This window comes from Parasteatoda tepidariorum, chromosome 10, assembly GCF_043381705.1.
Source record: "Parasteatoda tepidariorum isolate YZ-2023 chromosome 10, CAS_Ptep_4.0, whole genome shotgun sequence".
Classification (NCBI taxonomy): Eukaryota; Metazoa; Arthropoda; class Arachnida; order Araneae; family Theridiidae; genus Parasteatoda; species Parasteatoda tepidariorum.
The window spans coordinates 41,004,100-41,029,534 of NC_092213.1; the positions used below are offsets into that span (position 1 = coordinate 41,004,100).

General features: G+C 26.2%; 1 protein-coding gene across 8 annotated transcripts in view; it reads right to left on the bottom strand.

The window, feature by feature from the left end:
• LOC107440981 (calcium-dependent secretion activator 1) overlaps positions 1-21,239 on the bottom strand; it is an 82,261-nt gene extending 61,022 nt beyond the window's left edge. For 5 of the 8 annotated variants that reach the window (XM_016054095.3, XM_043046047.2, XM_016054093.3 and 2 more), the window contains exons 1-5: positions 19,872-21,239; positions 18,292-18,372; positions 15,715-15,884; positions 8,279-8,398; positions 1,127-1,217 (exon numbers count right to left, since the gene is read on the bottom strand). In XM_016054095.3, the coding sequence (XP_015909581.2) occupies positions 1,127-1,217; positions 8,279-8,398; positions 15,715-15,884; positions 18,292-18,372; positions 19,872-20,708 (1,299 nt within the window). In that variant the 5' untranslated portion in view covers positions 20,709-21,239. The remainder of the gene's footprint in view (positions 1-1,126; positions 1,218-8,278; positions 8,399-15,714; positions 15,885-18,291; positions 18,373-19,871) is intronic. The other 3 variants (XM_016054101.3, XM_043046049.2, XM_043046046.2) reach the window with 2 other exon arrangements.
• Positions 21,240-25,435: the final 4,196 nt, after the last annotated feature.

Below are 25,435 nucleotides of genomic sequence, written 5' to 3' on the forward strand. Positions count from 1 at the left end.
TACTGCTAAATATATATATATATATATAGCTGCTAGGGTTCACACCATGAATGATGCTTTAGTGGTCCAATAGAACAACCAAGCTAAATATTTAGTAGTCAAAAAAATTAAGATGGTAGACAAACCTCAGAAAAATCGAACTTTACAATTACATGAGTCATGTTATGGTACACATCAAAAAAATTTTAATTGCTATCTAAAGCACCCTAAAACTAATTTGGTTGATAAGTTTATAATAACTGAAGATTAACAGTTATTAACATTAGGCATAAAAAAGTTTAAATAATATTAGTAAATAGATTCAACATAAATATTAACATGCTGAGACCAAATAAATAACTGAAGAAAACAGCAAAAATAAAAACTAGCAAAATATTATAATATTATAAATATTAATTACCTAAAAATAATAAAATTTTACATAAAGTCAATTCTAAAAGAGCAAAAATTATTATTTTATTGATGGGCAATTTTAGTGCCAGTAGATGAATACAAAACACAGCAAATTTGAAATTTAAGATAATTTGAAATTTAAACATTTTGTACCAGACACTTTCGGTTATTCCATTTGAATACCATACATTTGAATTTCATTCCACGCATAGAACAATAAGCACAAAAAAATTTTTTCAAATGATTTGAATTCGATGGAAAAAAAACATATATTTGTTACTTTTTTGTATATTCCAAACATATTTCAAGACAACAAAATAGTCGCTCTTGTGTATTATTCCAGCGACATTTGTAGAAGATTTGGCAATGCTTATTGCCATGTCGCCCTACTGGTGTGAACCCTATATATAACATATATTTTTATAAAATAACAAAAATGTTTTATTTAAACTTCTATAAATATTTTATAAAGTTTAATATTCTAATTTAAACAAAATTTTGATTGTAAAGTCTGAACTGCTAAAACAATTCACAAGAAACAATTGAGATTTAAGTTTTCACCATTAGCATGCAAGACTTTAACTACTTTTACATGTTGCATAAATATTATCGAAAGTAACTCATTATATTTTTTTATGCCTCTTATATCACTTATCTAACTCTATGAGTATCATCTTGCATAGTTCTACACTACAATATAACAAGCAAGATACATTCGATAAAATATGAGTACCTCCAATGTGAAAGAAAGAATAACATCAAGCTTAGAGAGCGAGGTTTCTCCATCATCAGTAACGGCTTCTTTTGATAAAGATGATTGACTTCTGTAAAATATAAGCCATTAAATATAGTTAAAAGCTAACAAAAAAATATAAAAACATGAATAATTTTTTAAATAAAAACTAAGCATATTTAAAAATGACAGCAGAAAAGTGTTTGCCAATAAGTGTAAAATAGAATCAAAATAGTATAAGATTAAAATAATGCAATTGAAATAAGCATTAATACGGAAAAAAAATCAACTATTTAAAATGTGAAATAAAATAAGAAATATAAAAGCATCTAAAAGTGATAATTAAAAATGGCGTTAATTAGAGACTGGTTTCATAATTAAAAGGGATAAGTAAAGAACTTTGTTTTAATCTAAAAGAAAATCTAAATTAAAATCTTGTGAGACACAAAAATTTATCGGCAAATATTGCAAAAATTTAAATCAAAGGTTATATAGTTTCCAAAATATTAAATAGTTACATGCATAAAAAATAGCACAATATCCTGTTTTTGTTTATAATATGTGTTGTAATGACAAATGTTTCAGTGGGAAAACAGTAAAAATTTAAAAAAATTTTAACTTTTGTTGTTTTTGGTTTATAACACTTTAAAATAGGATTTTTTATTTAATTTCATAACATAGTCCGATGCTAAATAAAAATATATAGTTTCAACAGGACTATTTAATTAGTCTTTTTTAAATTTATGCTGTCATAGGATGATAACAAATGCCTAATTGAGTGACTTTGGTATTTCATGGCTCATATTTCGGCAGCAAGGCAACAGTAGCAAGAACAGTTACTGCCTTGCACACAGAACATTTACTATATAAGTAACTTTAAAAAAAATTAAAAGGTTTTGCAAAACAAAAACAACAAAACAGAATTAACACATTTTAAAATAAGTAAACAAATTTCATTAAAAATAAAAAATAACTGCAAAGTTTTTTAAAAAAATGGTATTTTACCAAAAACCCAATGAGGTATACTATTTCCCTGTTCTAATAATGTGCAACAAAAATGCTTAGTATCATTTAAAAATAATTTCATAACTAAAATTAAAATACTTAATAATCATACCTGGAATGATTGAAATTATTATTTAACTATTATAAATACCACTGAATTAATAAAAATCATAAATATTTAACTTCTAACTTTATCATCCTCATGAATTTGTAAGGACGATAACCAAAGTAGTCAGTTAAAAAATAAATAAGATCAATAGATATTTTTAAAAAAGTCAATTATTTTAAATTTCTGATGGCAGAACAATTCTGATTCCTTTTTAGTGCACTAAAACCATATATTTAATAAGTTTTAAAAGTACAATTTAAATAAGTATAAAATTAAATGGGGGTAATTAAACAGCATTTAATAAATTAAATACATGACTCTCTCAACATTTCTCTGATGAAGTCTTCAATATCAATGTAATTAAAAGTTTAAAAAAATCTATAACTTAGGGATATGTTTAAAAATTTTATTATAAAAATATTTCACATGAAAACTTATTTAAATCACATGATTTTCGTTTAAATTAATTAGGTGATTTTAATCATTCTTCAAGATAAAATTCAATGTTTTTTTTAAAGTAAGTTTCTTTTTCTATTTTTTTTTTTTTTTAAAGAAAGGTGATTGAATGGAAAAAAAAGAGATTAACAATCTTTTTTAGGGAAAAAAATCAGATCATTTGAATTAATAATTTAAAAAAAAAAATTCTGATGTGATTTGAATAAATCACGTCAACTATTATGGCACTATTTTCCTACAAAAATATAAGAAAAAGTTTATTTGCTTATTAAAATTTAATTTTAAAATTAAGTTTTAAGTTTCATAGGAAACATTTTTTGAAAATACTTTATTTAATACTTTTTGAAATTTACAATGGCTTGGGCAAACTGTGATTTAAATTAGCATAGGCCAGTGTCATTAGTCTGCCTAAGCCTAAGACCATGAATGGCCAACACACAGCACTCATGCCACAAACAAACATTGCTTATCACTGCCTAATGCAATTTTTTTAACTTTTCGCTATGTAAAACAAAATTAAAATGGAAAGGCATAATCAAGATTTTTCAGACTTTTAAAGAGCAAAGGCAACTTGAGATGCTCGCTTTTGGATCAACCCCCTCACCATACTAAATTAATAACTCAGTTTCAAATTTTGAGAATACTCTGCACACATTTTAACTGTTATATTGCGGAAAATTGTTGAATTGTACTGCTAAATTCGATTCAACAATAGCATAAATTATAATTTTTTTTAATTGAATAGTTTTCTATAAGTAACTCTTTTCAATATTTTTTCTTGTAAAAATGCTTTAAGCTTTGCAATTTTGAACCCAATCCAGAAGACAAGGGAACTCCTGGATCGAGTATTGGGAGAAATTTGCCTTCTTGGAGAACTTCTTGATGGAACTATCCCGCATTTGTGTTACAATAAGAGAAAAACCATGAAAACCTCCCATGGTTAGCCTTATGACAATTATATGTTATAAATAAATAGGTATTATAAGTTCCCATCACTAATTAGAAATCTATAGAAAGTCTATTCCCAATATTTTAGGCAAATAAGGAAAAAAAATTATAAAACATTTTTATTGCAAAATCAGTTAAGTCAATTTTTAGAAATAATAATTTTTTACACATTGAGCAAAATAAATAAAATATTTAAAAATTTTTAAGTGTGAAATTACAGAACTATTATAATTAGGTATTTTAATTTAATTTTTCCATCTTAAATTACAGTACATGCTTTTTCGAATAAGTTTAATTTCTCCAACAACTCCAGCTGTAACTGTGTTTTAATGAAAACTGCATCTTTCATTGTGTAAGACTTCAAAAAATGCTACACTATATTCCTGTTCTAATAATATCAGCTGTTGAATAACGTTTTTCAATATATAAATTTTTAACACAGACAATTGCTTCATGATGGTTGCCATAATGGTGAAATGCACTTCAGAAGGCTTTTAACATGCATCAGATGGGGTGTTAAATAACTGAAGTGCTGTATAATTGGGAGTTTGATACTGTGCTTCATTTCACTCTTTAATCAAAGTAATTTTCATACACTATATGAGATAAGCTTATACGAATTAAATATTGTTCATAAAACTAACAAAATATTAAATGTGGCTTTTACATTTTAAGTTTTTAAGGGTGTAAAAATGATTACTGTCGGTGACAAAATAAATATGCTACATACTAAATTTTATATTATATAATATAATTATTATTTATATACTTAAATTTTATATTATATTATATAATTATTATTATTTATAAATTAAATGTATATACTATATTGCACTACATTTTTAGAATTAGAATAACAACTAAATAACAGTAATAAATTGTTAGGAATAAGATAATTAACTTTGTATCAATATCCCAGCTAGGTAAAAAAATTAGGGTAGTGTTATTTAATTAATAATAGCTATAATATTTAATTGGTTTCTGGATGCTGATTTATGTTTTTTCAAATTTCCAGAGTCTAAAACTAATTAGTCAATCTAATTTGGCCTAAATTTCTACAGCCTAATTTGGCCCGAAAACTAACTGTTTGATATGTCCTATAAAGTTTTGTGAACAAAAGGAATATTTGTAAAGGAAATATAGCTTATTATACTAAATATGACTCAGTAAAATTATACTATCATATATTTACATTAAATAGTTAAAATTTTTTGATACTGCAGAACATAAGAAATGATACTATCAAAAGGAAGTATCCATACTTGCTCACTATTATTAAGATATATCCTGGTGTACAAGTCAAACCCCTATTTTTGATTACAAAATAGCAAAAACTTCTGGTATGCCGGGGGTATAACTCAATCACTAAAAAAAAACAAATATGAAACTTTTGCCCTCAAATAAACATGTTTCAAGATGCCTTTTCAAAAAAAGTTCTATTAAATAACATGCTAGATGCGTATCAAAACGTAGATTAAAATCCTAATGTAAAATACTTTAAAAAGAGAGGAATTTCGATTTCTTTGAATGGTAGTGAAGATGATTCTTTGTGGAACTCAGCATATGAGGATGGAGTAGAATCCACTGCAAAGTGAAATCTGAATGATGACCCTGCAAACTTTATTGAATTTGACACACACACGTTCTGGAATCTTAAAATTTTTGGCTTTATGGTATGTTTTAATAGTTTTCACTACATTGTATTTTTGAGATATACTCTTGAATAAATTATTTTACCTTTTTTCATTCTTATTTTTTTAATCTGAATGTAATTTAAAGTTGTTTCTCAAAAAAAATTTTATATGTAAGGAAAATATGACGAGAGTAAATGCAAAATTAACTGCATATATCATTTTAAAGCTTTTTCTCAAAGCTGTGGACAAGGAAAATAAAAAGGCACTACTTTAAGTGCCTTACATTTGAAGCAATGTGATGATTTTAAGCTATACATATAATCTTGCCGTGAATAATTATCTGAACTTTAGAACAAACAATAACTTAAATATTTTAAAGGTTATTAAATTTTTTTAAAAATTGTCAATTTTGTGACATTTTCCCACCTAAATGAAAATTATCAAAATCACGGCCATATTCTCAGTTTTTGCAAATTTTTATGAGCCCAGGTAATGCAACATTGCAGTAAGTTTTTAATTATTAAAAAATTATACCACAAACGCTTTTCATTTTCACAAAATTGTGGCTTTTCTCCATATTGACGTTTTGCATCATTTTCAACTGACTGACTTTCAATAGATAACTTGGCTGCTGACTTCAGATAGGCTAAACTTAACCTAACAGTCATGAGTAGGGCTGCAAGTTTGTCACAGGAAAAAAGACCCGAAATTCGCGGAAAATTTTGAAAATTACACAAATTTTAAACATAAAAAAATTTATTATATAAATGATGCAAAAAACAGAAATTGCGCAAACAATAAAAAAAGCTTAAAAAGACACAACAAAAGTACTTCTTTGAATTTCAAGCAATATTAATATTTTTATTTAAATGAACAGAATTTTGGTACAAAGTATTGTACATTGTCAGATTATTCTCCTTTATCTTTCGTCTTTCATCACTTAATACATTTTTATACTTAGAAAACGATCTTTCTGTGTCTACGCTGTTTTTAGCACCGACAAACTTCGAATTGCCAATTTTGGAGCGTTCGGTCTTTGATTTCCGAAACTCGATCAATTTTCCTTCACCGATGCCCAATTCCTTGACCATTGCTTTGTAAGAAGTAATTGCTGTGAAAACTCAAACATTCTACATTCAAACTGCTAGTTACAAGTCCCTACTAACTACTAGTCCTCCCTTCATCTAAGAAACTGATTCATATTTAAGAAATCACAAGAAGTCGTCTAGGAAAAATTAACTGGATACGTAGAAAGGCAGTAGAAATTTCATTGCCCAGTGCAATAGCATGTATAACAATTTTTCTGTCAAAGATTTAATTTATAACATTTTCCTTCTTTTGTGATTCCAATTTCTTTTGTACTCTTACTGACTTCAAGAAGGTAATTACCCTCCCTAAGTGTAGAAAGACCACCTTAGTTGACAAGATTGTGATTATATCTTATCTCTGAACTATTTTCATGTCATTTTGCTATTGATTCACTCCCCTAAATATCTAAACAATTTTGCATGTTCAATTCAAGGTTCAGGAAAATAAAAAATTCTGTTTAATAAAAAAAATAAATTTAAAAAAATGGAATTTTAAGCAATTTTCGCGCAAGTCAAGTCATATTGAGAAATTCGCGGATTTTAGGAAAAAAGATGACAATTTCGTGGAAATCATAGCGGAAATTCGCGTTGCGACAAACCTGTAGCCCTAGTCATGAGTAACAGTTGCAAACACACAGCAGTTATAAAAATAGCATATTATTCGCATAAAAGCATAATTTCATATTACGAGGGAGCCTTTTCAAAAAACAGCCTCAAAAGTAGTTTTTAAAAAAGATAAATTGGCATAAAATTATTTATATCTATATAATTGTTAAAAATGCACCAATATAAGACCAACAAACATCTGATTTTTTTATCGTATATAAGTCAACACCCTGATTTTGATAGCATTTAGGGGATTTGAAAAGTCAACTTACACAGTGGGATATACATCATTTGGATTAATTTTAATTGATTCAATAAATGTCATTATATTCCTGAATGTCCTTTCAGTGTTATATTCTTGTCAAATTTTTCTTGAGGAGTGAAAAAAATTATATGTTATTCAAGAGATCGTAGTTGCAAAGCACTTTGTTATATAATTCTTATTCAATTTAGCAACAAAAAAAAGATGATGAAAATATAGTTTAAATAATATAAGATTATTAAAAGTATAATTAAATTTGTGCTGTAGTTTTTTAACACCAGTGCATAAATAATATCCTGGCAAAGTCTATATTGCATAGGAGTGCACAAGGTTTGAGGGCACACTCACCAGAAGAAATAACAGAGTTAGAATAAAAATATTTTTTATTTACAAAATATTTTTCAATTCACATTATAAATAATAATAATCCTCATCTAAACTTTGAATGTAATTACTATAAAATAGTCAGTTATTTTCTCCGATTATTAAAAAAAAAAATTATTTCAATACGGTAAGTGTAAACAGTGCTTCAATTTAGTACCTTAATTCTATGTTTTTATCACAGTTACTATTTTCAGTTTCTCAAATTGAAATAAAAGTAATGATTTTTAATAACTGAAAATCTCTTCACCATAGTGCTGTTGTTTTATATTATAATTTTAAATTTTTTATTATAAGTCTGAGGGGTTAGAATGCACCCATAAATGTAGCAGGAAGATGCACCTAACTCTATATACACTACTGTTCAACCAAAAAAAAAAAAAATTAAGGAACCACAATTTAAGGAAACTTACATACAAGGGGAAAATTAGCAGGAATACATTTGGATTGCATGAGATTAGTTCATAAATAAATTTTTCAAAAATGAGCTTTTTTTTAGCGAATATTTTGAAGAATAAAAAGCAAATGCCTTACTCATGCTTCATAATAAACTAATAAATAAATGTTTAGTAAGCAAATAAAAAAAAACTCAGCAAACTATAACAGTATATAATAAAATAACAAAAAATTCATGCAAGGCAATGCAAAAGAAATAAAGCATACATGTATGTAAAAGAAAAGACTAGTGCATTGTAAATAATAATCCAAAGCGGAGCTTGCAGGCACATTAGCAGTTTTAGTGGACTACATTCAGGCCAAATATTTGCAGATGCAGAGAGGTAGCTAAAAATGATATAAAAAAAGTTAATAAACAATTGAAGAGCAGAGTGGATGAAGGCTCTAAGTGACAATTTAGTGATTCAGCTTTGAAGTTCATACATCACTATTTTTTCCATATGTTAGGAAATAAATACTGTACCTTATCTTTATTGATTACCCATCTTTTTACAATCTAAAAATCTAAATGTTACATTCTAAATTTTTCAATCAAAATCTAAATTTCTTTAAAACTGTCACTTAAAACCCTTCTTCCACTAAGCTCAAAAAAATAAAAAAAAATTAGTAACAAAAGAGAAAAATTGCATTTTTAGAACTATATGCTTGAATAAATATTTATAATTAGGAATAAGACTTATAATTAGGCTATTTTAAATACAGTACAAAATCCTGTGTCAGGACTTCCGTTTACCACAAATATTTATTTTCTAGACACTTTTTAACAATCTAAATAAACAAATATCTCTACCCCCACCCCTTCGAAAAAAATTCTGATAATTTCTTTTAATGTTCCCGATCTGTTCTAAAGAAAATATCACTTATAAAAAAAAAAAATTACAGCCTTTTGCTGATTTTAGCACACTTAAAGTGTAGTTGAAAAATAAGANAATAAACAAATATCTCTACCCCCACCCCTTCGAAAAAAATTCTGATAATTTCTTTTAATGTTCCCGATCTGTACTAAAGAAAATATCACTAATAAAAAAAAAATTTACGGCCTTTTGCTGATTTTAGCACACTTAAAGTGTAGTTGAAAAATAAGAACAATTAAAGAAAAACAAATTTAGGTGAAAAGAGTAAACTATAAATATTAATGAAGCTGAAAATTAATAATGCTTGAAAAAAAACAGGGAACATCTCCCTTTTTTTCCATTTAAATTATAAAAGTTTTTTTTAAAAAAAAGATCGAATATTTTATTCTTCTTTTTTATTAAATAAAATTGATTTTCCTTTCCAATTTGAGGCTTGTTTTTATTATGTTATTTTCACATGAATATTTACAATTTTTACCTTTCAAATGAAAAAAAAAAGAAGAAAAAAAAAAAAGGACAAATAAATTTTCAACATGCGTGAAATTTAACTTATCCTCTGCCTCATTTTTTTTCCTTCCAGATTTCATTAGTAATATTTATTTTATCACACTAAATATTCTTCAGTTAATTAAATATCATTTAATTATTTAACAACAAAATGTTATTGAATAAATATTAACTTCATTATCAATGACTTATTATTATTTTATTAAATAACATATGTTTTAATATTTGATTGACTATTCCTATTTTCCGGACTCATTAAAGTTATGACAATTCCGGATACGAGTTTTTCCACTACGTAAAAAATTTCCTTTTTCAATAACTCCCCTACATATTCACATCTTTGAAGCATATAACTATTCCTTTTGGCAAACTAATAAAATCTGTTGACCGAGTATAGTCAGCCTAATAAAAGTAACCATTCGTTCTTTCATATTTTGTTGCACAATGCACAAGTTTTATAGGAGCAATTTTCAGAAAGAAAAATCTGGAGGGAAAAAAAACTATTATTCCACACAGTATTTCATAGACAGGATTAAAAATTGTAACTTCAATTGATAATTTTGTAGTGTGCTAATAAGTTGATTCAAAAAGCTATGAATTATCAACAACTGTAAAATACAAATATATTTTTTTAAAAGATTTTCACAAAGGTTTTTCTCTATTTCCCAAATAAAAGAAATGTTAGCTACGTTTCTAAACCTAGTTCTTATGACTGCTTAAGAGAATTTCATTTAAAAAATATTTTTATTACTGTCAGTGCGAACTATCCTATATGAAAGTAAAAAGGCTTTTATGATTATGTCAAGCATAATAGATAGCTAATTTCATGCTTAAAATTGAAAAAGTTAACCAAACTCTAAAAAAAAAATCCTAGCCGAAATCTACCTGCCTTAGAATAGAGGAACGACGTCGACTACAAGCAGCGTAGGAAAAAAAGGACAAAGATTAAATGATACTTAAAAAGGAACACATTATTTTAAACATAAAAACCACACAATCATGCAGGATAAATATTCACAACTAAAGCCAATCTCTACTCTAAATATTCAAATGCATTCTCAGTTTTGAACCACAATAATAAATTATAACATAAATATCAAAAATGCAAAATAATTCAAACAATTATTCATTTAACTTCTAAAAAGTTTAGAAACATTTCATTAATAAAAAATAATTATAAATCTCTAATATCACCACTTAATACTATTATACATTTGAAAATAATCTGGCTTTTTTATTACAAAGCATTTTTTTTAAAGATATAGCCAATCTCAAGTGATACTCATAGTTGCCAGTCCGGTGTGATACTATAAAAAATACAATTATTTGAACTATAAAAAATTTAATTCAGCAAATGAAACATTACAAACAGAAATATAATAAGTCAAAATAAATTTTCAGCATACTTTACCTTAAGCTAATAAATATAAATTTAAATAATATATATATGTTATTTAAATAAAATATATAAAGTAAAAAAGTATGCTTTTATGAAAGTACATTATTTAAAAAAATAATCTGAATATATTGTGCAATGACAAGAAATAATGTTATTTTAAATAAAATTTGAAACTCTCAAACTAAGCTAACTACAAAATGTGCCAGTTTGAGTTAATTACAATAATCCTAACATCAAACTGAAAAAAGTAAGAGATAAAAGTTATCAATTAATTAGTTAATAAGTTTAATTGTAGTATTGCAAAAGCATTCTCAACAAGATGCCAGATCTGTATTATTTTAGTTCAGTAGTACACACTAGCATTTACATTGCTGTAATCTGATTTCAAAAGGAGAAAAAAAAAATCTTAATAATGATGAGATTTTTAAATAAATTCATGATCACAAAAAGCTAGGTGTGAAATTCAAACAGTATTTGTTTTGTTTCACCAATAAACAGCAAAGTGTGCATAAAATTTGAAAAAAAAAGTTTTGATTCAAAATAAATTTTTTAAAAAAAACATAGATTAGTTGATACATTAGTCTAAATTGAGATTTACAAATTTGTATTAGAATTTTAATAAAAAATTGAAGAATTGCTAAAATTTTAAAATGTAAAATTAACAACATTAATTTTAAAATTTTTTAAAATAAAACTAAAGCATTCTAAATTTTAATCTGTAATCAATTTAAAGTTATATTTAAAACTCTTTCAAAATCAGCATTTGTCAACAGTAAAATTTAAAGAAGTGTTTTCCTCCCCCAGTACTTAGATTAAATTATGCCAGAAAAATTTTATTTAAATATTTTTGGCATATACACATTACAAACTTTTTTAAAATAAAAGTTATATATCAGAGTAATAAAATAATTAAAAACATTAGCATGCTTAGTTTAAAAGCAAAATAAAAAATAAATAAAAGGCTCTAATAATAATATAGTTCTAAGAATACTGATTAAAAGATTTTTCTTACCAAATAAATGAAATGATGACTTTTATAAAACATTATGCGATTCTTTCAAATTTTAATTCAGAGATACTATTTAAAATTAAAAACCAATCAATCTCAATCCATAAATAAAATTTAGTTGCACTACTGCTGTCAGTCTTAACATAAGCGTCTGAAGCTTGGGCAATGACAAAACTGGAGGAAAATAGTATCGCAATATTTGAGAGAAAGATTTTGCAGAGTATACTTGGTGGCGTAAATTAAAACAATAACTGGAAGAGATTTAACTACAAGATTTATAACAACCCGATATTATTAAATACATAAAAATAAATAGAATGAATTGGGTGGCCCACGTGATTCAAATGAGTGATGACAATACAATAAAAAAGATATTGCTTTTTAGACCCACTGTAACAAGAAAGCGGGAAAGGCTGCTGTTGAGATGGGCTGACTCAGTAGTAGAGTCTGATTTTCTTGCAATTAATGAAAAGAATTGTAGATCAAAGATAGCTAGAAAGCCGTTTAGGAGAAATCTTCAGAAGAAGGCATTGGCCCACACTGGGCTGTCTGACCAACTATGATGATGATGATGCATTACTGCTATTTTATAATTAAAAATTGTGCTATATTTTTTAACACAAATTTTAATAAGTTTTTTTTTTTTAATTTTTTTATTTGTTGAGACTTTATTTATAATCATAATATTCCAAATGTTTAAGGAAAATTGTACAAAAAATATAGATATATCTATTAAGTTTTCAATTCAATGAATAATTTGAATTGTTAAATGGGAAATTTATAGAAAATATGCCAGATCATCTGTTCTATAGATGCTTAATAAAGCTTGTGACTTTATTTATAATCATAATATTTCAAAGGTTTAAAGAAAATTATACACAAAAAAAAACATAGAAATAGCTATTTTATTTTTCAATTCAATGAATAATTCAAATTGTTAAATGGGAAATTTATAGAAAAATATGCCAGATGATCATTTCTATAGATCTAAAGAAGCTTTAAGCTTTCTATTGAAGCTTAAAATTTTAACAGTAGTAGAAATTCTACTCATCAAGACATTACATAGTTACCCCCCTCCTCATTACATAATTTTTCATGGGCATAATATTTACTCAATTTGCCCACTCAAATAAAATACCTCTTCTCATTGCATTTGACTAAGTTAATGCTTTTGTAGAATTAGCAAATATTCTTAAATATAAGAAACAGTACGTACTATAATTGAACATTACCAAAAAAAAAAACATTTCATGAAATATTAGAATATGTTAAATACACTTATATACTTTCTGTAGCCCGAACAGAAACAAAAAGGCTTGGGTAGCATTAATACAAATTGATTTCCTTGAAAATAATTATTGAAAAGAGACAATTTTACTATGAAGTGAGAATATTATACTTACTTATCAACCAATTCTCTGAAATTTCTTTCTTTTTAATGACGAAAGAGTTGCCCATTTCAAATATATAATAATTCCTCCCAAATTTTTAATTAATTTACTTTAGTTATCAAAAATAAAAAATAAATATTAATTTAATGTGATTTTAAACAAAAAAGAAGCAATCAAATTTGTCTGCAAATTATACGTACAGATATTAACACTCAGGGGTAGCCCAAGTCAAAATTCCGGAAAAATTTCAAAAAAAAAAAAATAAAATAAAAATAAAAAAACGTTTTAATTGAAAAATTAAAAAATAATTTAAACAAGTTTTTTTTCCCTTTTCTCAGTATTTCTTAGTTTGATTAAAATATATTTAAAATTTTACGCATACCTATACCATTTACACGTACCTATGATGACCTGGAGAAGTAATTAATATTTACAAATATGTCTTTCTTTCTTGAGTTTATGATTATAACAACTATTTACTGATAAAAAAATGAATATTAATCATGAATATAAGCTTATTAAGTATCTCTCTGGCTCTCCCTTACAAACAAATAAAATAAACTGTGTTTTTAAGTTCCACCTTTGAAAATTTGATTTCCGGAAACTTCTGTGATCAAGGATTTTTTGAAACGCCTGAACCTTCGATCTCCGGAAACTTCCGGATGACTGTTAGCAAAAATTCCGGAAATCCAGATTTTTTCCGGAGCACAATCAGCTCTGAACACTTTAAATTGATCTCATCTTTTTTTTTTCCCTCAAAAAAAGTTCCATCATTCCAGCTTACTTTGGTATGTTGGTCACCCTAATTACATTAACTATTCCTAAATATAAAACTAGATAACTCAAAAATAATTACAGTATTTAAAGCACTAATTTTAAGTACTTGCATTAATGAATACATCTCTGTATTATAGAAATATATAAAATATTTGTGCTATGAAAATAAATGACTCAAAATAATAAATTTTATTATCTAAGTTAAAATTGAAAATCAGTTCCCACTGAAAAAAAATTATTTCAAAATTTTATAATTATTTGCAGAAAAAAAAACAGAAATATAAATCTTAAAGAAAAACTATTAGATGTTTAATAAAATTTGAGCAACATCAATTTAAAAAAAATATTTCACATGCCTATAATTATATAATACTTCTATATATTCTAACATAAAAAAAAACATGCAAAGTAAAAATTTTGAATAATTCATGATTATTAAGATTTTATTATTAAGATTATTATAGTTTATTAAGATATAGATTTATATAGTTTATTAAGATTTTAGCAACATCAACAATTAAAAAAAAATATTTTAAATACCCTTAATTATATAACACTTCTATATATTCTAACTCTAACATAAAAAAACATGCAAGTAAAAATCTTGAATAATTCATGATTTTAAATTATAGTTTTCTAATGAATTAAACTTCCCATAGTCATACAATTTAAATTAAACATATACAACATTATGTAGACACTTTTTCCTTTGTTAATATTAGTTTATAATGTGTGATATTTTTTTAAATATTAAAAAAAAAAGTTTGAACACATAAAAACTATTTTATTATCTAACTTTTATACTATTAACTAACTTTAAAGTTTTTTAAAATAATATTTCAGTATATGACTACTTAAAAGTGTGTGATTCTGAATACAGCAAGGGTTTCTCAACCATTTACATATCAAAGAAAGATTTGAATAACAGTTATTAAACTATTAATATACATTTACAGTATAAGCATCTTTTTTTTCAATGAAACATAATAAAAGGGATTAATAAATATACATTTGTAAGTATTTATATTGGGAATAACATCAGTTTTTCCCCCTTTTTTTGTATATGTTTGTTGATTAATTTTCAAGCTACATTCATTGTGATATAGCATTTACTTTAAACAGGTTAAGTTAATTCAATATTAAACAAATGAAATACTTTAAAATTAAAAAAAAAATAATTATTGAAACAGATAAATGAAAACATTAAAAATTTTAATTTTAAAAAGTATAAGCATTTTTGATAAAAAATAAAATATAATTTTTCAATTATTAGATATCTATATGTCATAAGACATTGAAAAATAATTACTAACATAAAAATTCTTCAATATACAGAATTAAGATAAAATTACAAATCCAAAACTGATTAGTTTTGGTAAGTTCAGAAAAATTATGAAAAATTACCTTGATCGACTGTTTGCAGCAGCATGAGAGAAAAAAATTGATTATTAATACAGGTGTTAAAATTACAGAATAAAATAAAGAAACAGCTAAGTTGCTGAAATAAAATAAAAAAGAAAGCATTTGGATAATTTGCGAAAATCAAAATAACTTTTGCAGAATTTACTTTTAATTTTTAACTACAAGCTTGTATTCTGGTGGCACTGTAAGAAAAAAGCAAAATTCTTTCATGAAAAAAATTTAAATAAAAATTGCAAAGCTGTTGAAGCGAAATTCCACCATACAAGCTTTTATAAAACAATCACCTGTGATTATACCGCTTAAGTTTCTGTAATCCATATTTCCCTTCAGCTCCAGTCTTAGAAACAGGTAGACTTTCTAAATTCAACATCAGCTGGTTAATGGAAGAACGTAACTCTTCTATGTACAAACTTTCCATCTCTTTCAGTACAAATTTTGGCATTAATTTGCGGTTCTAAAAAAAACACATTATATTAGCAAAAAATAAGCAAATATTAATACTAAGTTTAATTATACTTACATTAAAAAATATAAATGACTGAATAATAGAATCATTCAATTAGAAAATTGATTGTTTGTTTTTTTAAAAATCAAAACAGAATCACTAGAATATGAAAACATGTTAAAACCATTCTTTAGTAAAAGCATTGCCGTTTCTTAAAATCTAGCTTTAAAGAGGAATGACTAAAAAATAAACAAAAAAAATCTTTTCTTTTTAAATTTTAGAATGTTTCCTTTATTTAAATTAAGAAAGATGTGCAGCACATAAATAACAGATTCTAATCTGCTATGCATGAACAAGAGAAAAAAAGCTAGAGATGAGGATTACATTTCGTTGGTAACCTGAATAGCCAAATAAAAAAAAATGAAACAGGGAAGGAATTGAAAAAAATCCGAATGAAAGTTGCTTACGATTTAAGGGAAGTTATTGAGTAACCATCATCGTTCAATGTAATCATCAGTCACTCATTAACTCATATAGTTAAGAAAGAATAAATCAACCACAGCAAGGAATTTAAATGTAATTAAAATAGATTGAAAGACTTACATATTCATACCGTATAATCAAATAATATTCATTCTATTAGTTAGTTTATTTAAAAAGTGGGACAAGAATATTAATGATCAACTTTATAATCTTCAATCAATGTTGAATCTGTAATTTCAATTTATGCATGTCCAACGACAATATTTTAAGACTCTTACTTACCTCAGGTTTAGTCAGACTGACAAATGTAAATAAAAGTAGTTAAAATAAAATATACAGTAATCAATTTGACTACTATAAAGCAATTAAGTAAATCAGAAAGGAAAAAAACATTCTAGATAATATACTCAGAGAATTCACAAGTTTTAAATAAGTGATAATTAAAATATTTGTACATTTTTTTTTTTTTATAAATAAAAATATTTAGGGGAATTTTTTAAATTTTTATTGTATGGCACATTTAATTCTTTAAATTTATTTATCAAAAACTTCTCCTTTTAACTCTTAAAAAACTAAGATTTTTATCCCTATTATTATAAATCAATAATTTGCAAGCTAAAAATTAACGAGCTTGAAGGACATTCTTTCATATTATCATAGCTAATCAAAATAGTGGATGCATAAGAGAGCAAAAAACCTTGCAATTTTAAAGTCAAATCAAATGACAAGGAAGCTCCAAATCGAGAAAAAAAAAGGTCTATTTTTTTTTTTCCTTTTTAACTACATATGGGACTTTTTTACTGCAACTAAAAACATTTGAGAAATCAGGTAACATTAACATCAATAACATTTGAGAAAGAAAAATAATAATACGATAATAAGAATAGAAGCAACTTAATGAGAAATGGAGCTTTAACCATTGATTTGTTTAAAAATGATCAAATTGAAATATTCTATAAATATAAAAACATTTTTTATACTATGTACAAAGCACAAAACTATAAAATCTTTTTCTAATCCAAGCATTAGTCTAAATCAATAAAAATTTATTAAAAAAAGCATGAAATCTTTATTTCTGAACTATACTTAAAAACTTGCAACAAACTACAAACAAATATTTTGAACCAGAAATATGTAAAAATTCTATAAAACAATATCCTAAATCAAAAGATAAAATTAAGGAGAAAAATGCTACTTGAAAAACCTTTCCCTTAATGGTAAAATATTTATAAATTGTAACATTTGTAACTAAGGAAATCATGAAAAGCATAAGAAATTCAGTTTTTAATAATATCAGAAATACAATGAGACAAATTAAATAATTTGAAAAATCTTTTATACAATATCAATGAAAAAGATGTACAAAAAATCTGTTCAAGTCAATTTAAAATACTAGTAAAAGCATCTATCAGAGTTTCTCAAAAAATTCGATTGATTGCAAACAATCAATTCTTGTAATTTGGAATAAAAGTAATCATAATTTCAATTAAAGCAATAACCATTATGATTAATAAACAATCATACTAGCAAGTATTTATTCCTAATTGCTAAAGATATATTTCATAAAATTTTATGTCCAAAATAATGCTTACACAAAAAAATATTTCAAAATGTATTTAAATCACAATGACATGTAATCAAATAAATTGCAAAATTTAATGATTATTTTTCTAATAATCATAATATTAATTAATGTGATTGATATTAAGTTATGATTGCAAGAAATTATTTGTAATTGTTGTATATATAAATATTACAAAACTTTTCTCAAATAAATGAAATTATAAATAGAAATCTTAATATTTTAAATCATAATAACATTAAATTAGCATAATTGTAAACTCAGTTTATTATTACATGATAACAGAAAATAACAAAACAAAACAAAAAAATATATAAGATTTGGAAAAAAGTAAATTAGAAAGCATCATACTTTTTCCATTTCATTAACTTTCTGCACTCTACCATCCAATTCACGCCGAATAGCAGCTGCTTGTTCATCTTGAGAGTCCAGCTAGATACAAAGTTAAATTCAAAATAAGGTTATGAATAAACATTGATTTACATATAGAGACATTTTATATACTGTATTAAAAGTATATAGAAATTAAGTTTATATTGATAATCTTTTAAGCCGTTAAAAAATTACTGAACATTTGTTTAAAGCTTTTGACAATCCTATTCCCAAAATTTGCTGGATGAATTGAATGATCAAAAGTTTAAAGTCTCATTAGATTAATCAGTTGATTTATGAATTGACCTAATTTGAAACTCTGTCAAAAGTACGCCACCTGAGAAGATGAAGTGATACTGAGTTTTCCTTTTAAAAAAAAGGGATTATTTAGGAAGTTTCTTTATTTTTTTTAAATTAAATAAATAAAAAACTTCCTAAATAAAATTGAGTTTTTAAAAATACATTTTCTTAAAATTTATAGAAGTATCACTATCAATGCAATACAATTATAAACCTTCAAACCTCTTCTGTATACATATTTCCCTAATTCATAAATCTAAAAAAAATTAACAGGTTTTTTAAATGGGTGAGATTGTAGAATAAAATGCAATATGTACATATAGAACTGTTAATCAAACCCATATACTTTTATTCTGACTACTTAAATCAGATTAACTAAATTTACACTAACAGTTTACATTTTTTTAATTTTCTCTAGATGTTGTAAAACTGCCTAGTCAGGGTTATCTGCAGAGGGCACGATTATAAAACAGGAACTTAAAATGTGCTGTTGTGATACTAAAACAATTATACTTAAAGACAAATACCCTCAAAAGCCTCTAATATTTATGTATGAATTTAAAGATGTCTTCTAAAGTGAGATCTTTTCAAAAATGTCAGTTTTATTTGTTGTTTTTCCTTATAAATTTTTATTATAAAACTCTGAGAGTATTTTTGTATAATGATCTATTAAGCCAACTACTAACACCAAATGGATTTTAAACTTCTAAATTTAAAAAACAACATGTAATGTTATGCCCACGGGTGGCTTCAAGTTATATCTTTCGAGTTGGTCCCCTTCTGTGAGGCTTTTTTTAGGCTCCTCACGCCACTGCCCAGAAGCCGTCAAGACATGGCAATTATTTTGGTGTAGATCATATTACAGAAATCATTTAAAAGAACGATGCAAAGATACTATTGGGAAGGTGAGATCTATATAATTTTGATATCAAGGACGTACTCAAGCAGTGAAGAAGATGACAGAAACAATTGTCTGGGAGCAAAAGAGGAACTGACTGCTTTGTTCAAATTGAGTTAAACATGATGCAAGGAGTAAAATTGAAGGGATATTTTTTCAAATAAAGAAAATACTTGTGTAATGTTCAGCAATTTTAATGAAAAAACTCTTCCTGTTCAGTATATATGAGTTGTTTGTAGATAGAAACTATTTATGGTAGTAAGAAAGAACACAAAAACTTTCGTCCTAGAACCCATAAAGCTAGCTTTTAAAATTATAGTTAAAAAATAATTTTAAAAAAAACAAAAAAAAAACAGAATACCTGTAATGCATTATATAGAAGTTGATGTTCAAACTTCTTGACTCCCAAGATATTTTGAAACATGTCATATAATTGTTCCTTACTTAATATCAGTTCTGAGGCAACATTCTGCTGTAACCTACTTTGAGGTTTTCTGGTGTCCTCATCTCCTCGGAGGATTGCATCAAACTTATTTAACCATGCCGTGAGGACTGTTTCTTTGCTAAGGCCATTGATTTCAGGCAAACTGCGTACCCGTTTCTCGATGTTTATTTTGAAAACATCTCGAAAGTCTTGCTGTGAGCAAGCCCCACTCTGTACCATTCTCAGTACACGATCACTCTTTAGAAAAACTTCATAGTAGTTTTGTACTGCATTGTTAAAGGCCTCGTCAGATGAGATAGTCGTCTCCCCCTTGAAGAACGCTTGGAAACGTCCCTGAATTGTTTCAAGCTGCTGCTTCGTGACTTTCAGGTTCCTGCGAACCATGTCTGTGGGTTGTTTTGCATTGAATGGATAAGAAATACAGCGAAGGACAAACACGTACAGCTGCAGACGCTTCTTCCGCTCTTCTTCCTCTTTTTCAGCCTTATCGACATCATCTTTTTCCTTATCTTTTTCACTAACCAGAGATGGACTGGGACTAGAAGGCCGTGCTAAACTATTCGACCGAGACTGAGAACTGCTCACCACGCTTAAGTTATCCGCCCCACTTGCTGGCGATATGCTACGGGGAATACTACCACTCCTTGGGATTTCCAAATTTGTCGCAGAAGCAGACAGCGCTTGGGGTTCCGAACTCTCTTCCTCGACTGCTTCGTTCTCGCTTTCTTCTTCTGACGACGAGGGTTCTAACATTTTTGTAGGTTAGATTTTTGCCAAGGTAATATTGGTAAGAAAAAGATCTAAGAGCTCATTCCTCTATGACTAGCATCTTCACTTCTTTTAAAACGGAATGTATCTCTAGCAAACATATAAACCTTTTTTTTATGGGAATTCCAAGAAGCTATAAAATCTACTATATAAAGTATTTCAACAATTGGTAAATGCTATATTATAAACGCTGATAGGTTATAAAATTACTATACAAATTAAAAATATTTATATGTTTTATAAATATCTTTATATATATAATTTATTTATGTTATATACATATATATTTAGCGCTACTGAAGGAATTAGATATTACATGCAATAATAAAATAAGAAACATTCAGACATAATTATAGACATTTCTATCTCATCCAACCCCAAACATGATAAAAAATGAACGGTGAACAAAATTGAGATAAACCCATCCCCTAAACGATAACGAAACTAACGAACGGACACACATCCGCAGTTTTTATACAATGCAGTTCAGCCTTTACGAAAACACCAACACATTCTGCAGTACTGATGATGTCCTCGAGATTAGGGTCAAATGTGCGCGTGCGCTTCAGCCACAATTTACAAAATTTAGTTTCATTATCGATTGTATATCGTAATAATATATTTTTCTTTCAAATTGTTCTAAAAAAAGCAACTAAAGGATTCTTAAAAATAAGATATGAGCTGTTTTAAATGTATTGCAACGTAACAATTTATATTTTAATTAAGAAAAAAATCGTTGAAAAAAATTAAAAAGAAAGCTTTAAGCAAAGTAACAAGAATATTGAAGTCTCTGGAAGAATCCGATTGGCTAATTACTCGTACCCATTTTCTTTTTTAAATGCGATCAGGAATTTTTTTTTTAAAAAATAAACTTAATTTAATCCTTACTTATACATCTAATTGATGAATAAGTTATGAATTATTTATTCATCAAATATAATTAACTTAAAATAAATACATTTATAATCCAATTATAATAAATAAGATCACAAAAATTATGAATTAAATGATATGTTGAGTGTACTCTTATGAGATAAATGGACTTCGTTTTTTAAAATTATTATTCATTGAATATTCAGAGTAATTCCATGATTTTTATCAGAAGAATTAGAAGATAAATTATTCGATGTAAAATTTTCTGGACGATATTTTCTTAGGATAAGCGAGCATTAAGATTTTGAATGTTAACCAACACATCCCTTTCATACATTCTTATTTAATTTAGAATTCTGATCATACATAAACATCAGACCCAACCCAACAAAAGCGGGTCCTTATGTTAGACTTCTTCCTCATCAATAGAGCCGTGCTGGATTTAGCATTTCGTGGAGCCTGTAAGAAAATGAATATCTTAAGATCCCCATAGATTTTCGCCAATTTATTGAAAGAACAACTTAACCATTTATTCTATTATAATTATTTCTAATATTCACAAATTTTGGATCATCCTTTACAAATAATCAAAAGTTCTGCCCAGGTTTCCATTGGTTTTTCTAGAGCAAGTAAAAGCTAAAAATAAATAAAACATTTCGTTGAGATGAAAAAAAAATGGTTGTAAATGTTGAGAATGATTATCAGACACATCTTTTTTAACTGTTAAAATTTTTTAGATCGAAATAACAATGCAACTTTTTTTAAATGTTATTCTTTCCTATTAAGTTTTTTTTTAAAGTTTGCTAGCGTTTTGATTAAAGATTTTTTGCAAAAACGGAATATAGTTAAATGAATTATTAATGAAACATTAATAAAATTGCACGTTACATTATAGAAATACTCAACTCTCCACTAATGTCCAAGTTCCCCCATTTATACTGTGGATACAATAAAGCTCCTCATCTTCTAAGGCCCCAATTTAATCTCACAGATAGCGAGGGGTAAAAAAATACTTATCACCCTGAATAAATTTTGATTTAATTATCTGATCTTAATGATTTGGGAGGGTAACTTTAAATATGCTAATTAGCGCAGACGATATTACATTACAAAATCAGACAAAACAAAATTCTTTGAACAAAAATACCCTTCTTCCAACGGACCCGGATTTCCGAACGCCCAATATGGTCCCAATAATTTCGTCAAAAGAGCAGCCCAAAGTATAGACCCATTAATGTTAATTATACTTTGCGCGTTTCATCATATATGAGAATATTTCAACTGTTCGAGTGCTGAAGAGTTTTCTTATATATATGCTAATAGTGCTGAATGAAATGCGTAATTTTTTTGGAGAACAATAGAAATAGTTACAATTAAGGCCCGGATTTTGATGACATTTGCATTTTTGGACATTTAGAGCATTTTTTTAGATTTATAGGGCATTTTTCTTTAAATTTTTGCTTTTTAATGCATTTTTTTTAAAGTTTTTTGTTAATTTTTCCAATTTTTTATCAATTTTCATTATTACACTGGCTTCCAAACAATGAAGAAAATCTATAGGATATTAACAGGTGAAGCAAAATCTTTTCAAATTGAAGAATTGTCAGTAAGTGAGACCGTCTTTTTCAAGTACACACCTATAACATCAGTAGACGTTGAAAGAAGCTTCTGCAGGAATGAAAATTTACTTTCAGACAAGAGACGCTCGTTTACATTTCAAATTATCAAAAAACATTTAATAATCCAATGTAATTCTGATATTTAGTAATATTATGAGATGGAAGTTGTTATATCCATTAAAGTTTCTATACAAAATAAAAATATTTTGGTGTCAATATATNCAGTGGGAAAGAAATACTGCAATTAATGGATGAAATAATTTAAATTAAGAAAATTAGCAAATAATTTAAATTAGTGAAATTTGAAAAATCATCAAAGAAAAATTTCCAGCTTTTCTTTAAAAATCCCTGATTTTTCCAGGTTTTTATCCAAATTTCCCTGATATTTCCAGGTTTTTTCCAGTATAAAAAAATTCCCTGATAATTCCAGGTTTTCCAGGTGGGTGGCCACCCTGTTAATTCAATATTTTTACTTTATTTAAGGCCTTTTTAAGGGCATTAGTTGAGATTTTTTAGGTCATCAAAATCCGGGCTCTAGTTATAAGTAACACTAATTAATATGTTTATCAATACTAATTGTTATGCTAATTATACTAACCAACAGCAGCGTCTCCGAATTTTTGGCACATAACAAGCGAAGCGTGATAGCGCTTCACCACACTCAAACGGTATAGTGAAATAAAAAAATTTTTGCAAATAGTTATTACATTTGTTTATCCAAAGATAATTCCATGGAAAAAAAAAGATTTTTTTTCTCTTAAGGATAGTCAAAAGCATTTTGTATTTGTAAAATATAAAAATTTTTACATCATTTTAAAAAACAAAATCGATCAATAATAGTTCCTGATAAACCGAATTTCAATTTTTGCTAACTGATGATTTAAAAATAAAAAAAAACTTTCTCTGAATAATCAGCAAGAGTAAGATTTTTTTGAATTTGTTGATGTAGCCTTGAAGCACTAAAAATGTTGAAGACACTAACTCTACTTTAAAGCAATAATTTTTTTTAATAATGCGGCAATGGTCAGTTGTTGTGGTATATTAAACATGATTAAAAAATGAGAACAAGAAAATTTAATAATTTATTCTGACATAAAGAGGTGATGATTCACAAAAATGTTGCAGTTTAAAATCAATCATGATGCTTATATAATGATATAGCAATAACTACATGTCTCTTGATATCTTCTTTCTAAAATTAACAAATATTCTATCATACACAAAACTATTTAGATTGATGAGTGAGCATTACAATATCATATTTTACATAATATTACAAAACAGAGCTTAGTAAGAAATTTCTTTATGTTTCTTAAACTAAAATTATTTTAGTAAAGATAGTTAGCTTCTTACACATTTTTAACAAATACAAGACAACAAAAGATAAATAAGAAAAAAATAAAATAAAAAACAAAGCTTCTTTCTTATAAAGATAAAACAAACATAAGTGAATTAGTATTAATCAATACAGTGAAAACTGTCAACTACCTTTGTAAGTTGATTTAATATCAAATTTGATCACAATGATCAGGTAAAAACAATTTAATTTCTCCCTTTATAAATTGACCACCTGTTCAAGTGGACCTCTTTAAATTGTTTTCCAAGAACTGGTCAACTTGTACAAGTTTCACTGTAGGTAGTGTTAGAAACAAATAGAATGAAAGATTTTAATGTGTGAAAACTTGTGCATTAGTTAAAAATATTAATAATTTCTGGAATAGAATAGAAGATTAAAAAAAAATTCAAAGCATAAGTTTTAAAGCTAAAAAAGGCAAATTAAAAAAACAAAAACTAATAAATATTTATTTTGTATTTCAGATCATTTTGAAAGATTAATACACTTGATATCTGCTTATTTAGTAAAAATTGAAAATGATTTGAAATTTGTTTGATTATTCATTACATCTTTACTCATATGAATTTAAAAGAATGCTATTCATGAGTGATAAAATAAAAACAAAAAAATGAAGCAAAAGCAAAGAAACCTATAGTTAGCAACACTTACATGAAATACAGTAACACACATAAAGGTAAGTCTCATGTGCAGTTACAATTATATGGGAATAAACTTGCATTTAATTATAAAATTTCCGGAAAAAAAAATTTGAAGAAAAAATATCTTTGAATCAAAACAATTATATATGAGTACCAATGCAAAACTAAAATCACAATACAAATAACAAGCTTTAAAAAATCAGTACTGTGCAGCATGCATAAAGA